The sequence below is a fragment of the Tupaia chinensis genome, unplaced genomic scaffold, assembly GCF_000334495.1.
Source record: "Tupaia chinensis unplaced genomic scaffold, TupChi_1.0 Scaffold145208_1, whole genome shotgun sequence".
Lineage (NCBI taxonomy): Eukaryota > Metazoa > Chordata > Mammalia > Scandentia > Tupaiidae > Tupaia > Tupaia belangeri.
Window position 1 is genome coordinate 2,440,993 of NW_006205068.1, and position 1,364 is coordinate 2,442,356.

The following is a 1,364-nucleotide window of genomic DNA, read 5'->3' on the forward strand; positions in this document are numbered from 1 at the left end:
GGCCAGGTTGGGCACTCGGAAATTTAAAGATGGACCCGAGAGCTTGCGTTTGACCAGCTTTATTTATCAAAAATGGTACATATATAAATATTCTTAGACATTTTTGCATTTTACAAGGCTGAGGATTCTTGTTGTGGTTTTTGTGGGGGATATGGGTTCTTTTTGCTCCCTCAGGAGGAGGGTCTCACCCAAGTCCTGCGTTTGCTGCCTAGGTCCGAATTGATCCAGCGTTTCTGTTTACTTTTTTAAAAAATAATAAAAGGAAGAAAACAAAAGAAAAGAGGAAAAGCAGTGTTTCTAGAGCCGATCACCTGATTCGTTGTGTGAGTCGGAGCCTGAGCAAGCGGGCGCAGGCCGGCTAAGCGCCTCTCCTGGCCGCGGCTGCACTCAGTCCATGTCCACCTCCTCCCCATCCGTCTGGCTGGGTCCGGCCGCAGCGCCCGACTCCGGGCCCCCGCAGGTGGCCAGCTCCGCAGCAGGGCTGGGAGCCTGCGGGCCGGGCCCCGGAGACTGCGAGAGCGGTGGGGGCGGCGGGGCCGCAGGGCAGGTGGCCCCCCCGACAGCGTCGGGGCTGCGGCGCGCGAAGGCCGAGTCCGGAGCGACGCCGGGCCCCGAAAAGGCCCCAAAGCTGGCCTGTGCAGGCGGCGCGGGCGGCGCGAGTGGCGCGGGCGGCGCATCCTTGGGCACCGGCTCCGGACCCGTACCACCCTTCAGAGCAGCCTGCGGCACCAAGAAACCCAGCGGCTGCGTGATGGGGTAGAGCAGGAAGTGGCCCTTGCCGATGAGGGTCCGCGGCGCGCACGGCAGCCCCGGGAAAAGGCCCCAAAGCTGGCCTGTGCAGGCGGCGCGGGCGGCGCGAGTGGCGCGGGCGGCGCATCCTTGGGCACCGGCTCCGGACCCGTACCACCCTTCAGAGCAGCCTGCGGCACCAAGAAACCCAGCGGCTGCGTGATGGGGTAGAGCAGGAAGTGGCCCTTGCCGATGAGGGTCCGCGGCGCGCACGGCAGCCCCGGCGTGAAGTCCAGCCCAGCGGCGGTTGCAGCGTTGGTCGGGGCGGCTTTCCGGCGCGGCGGCGAGTCGGACAGCAGGCTCTCCACGCTGAACGGGCTAGCCTTGGGTAGACCCACAGCGCTGCGCTCCGTAGCTGCCGCCGCCCCCGGCCCGCACGAGGCTCCGTCCTTGTCCGCAGGGCGGCCTAACCGAGGTTGCGGGCCGGTGCCGCTTCTTTGGCTCGGGAAGAAGGCTGGGTCGCAGGTGCCAGGCGCAGGCGGCTCGGGAGGTGCGGGCACGGAACCCCCGGACCCAGGGGCGTGCGAACTAGGGACCTTAGCTACTGAGGCGGGGGGGGGGGGGGCCGGCGGGTC

General features: G+C 66.4%; 1 protein-coding gene across 1 annotated transcript in view; it reads right to left on the reverse strand.

Moving 5' to 3' along the window:
• Window positions 1-49: 49 nt before the first annotated feature.
• Window positions 50-1,364, reverse strand: part of UNCX (UNC homeobox) — an 11,257-nt gene continuing 9,942 nt past the window's right edge. The window contains exons 6-7 of the mRNA XM_027768038.1: window positions 921-1,364; window positions 50-720 (exon numbers count right to left, since the gene is read on the reverse strand). The exon at window positions 921-1,364 is cut by the window's right edge and continues 10 nt beyond it. Coding sequence (XP_027623839.1) covers window positions 388-720; window positions 921-1,364 — 777 coding nt within the window. The 3' untranslated portion in view covers window positions 50-387. The remainder of the gene's footprint in view (window positions 721-920) is intronic.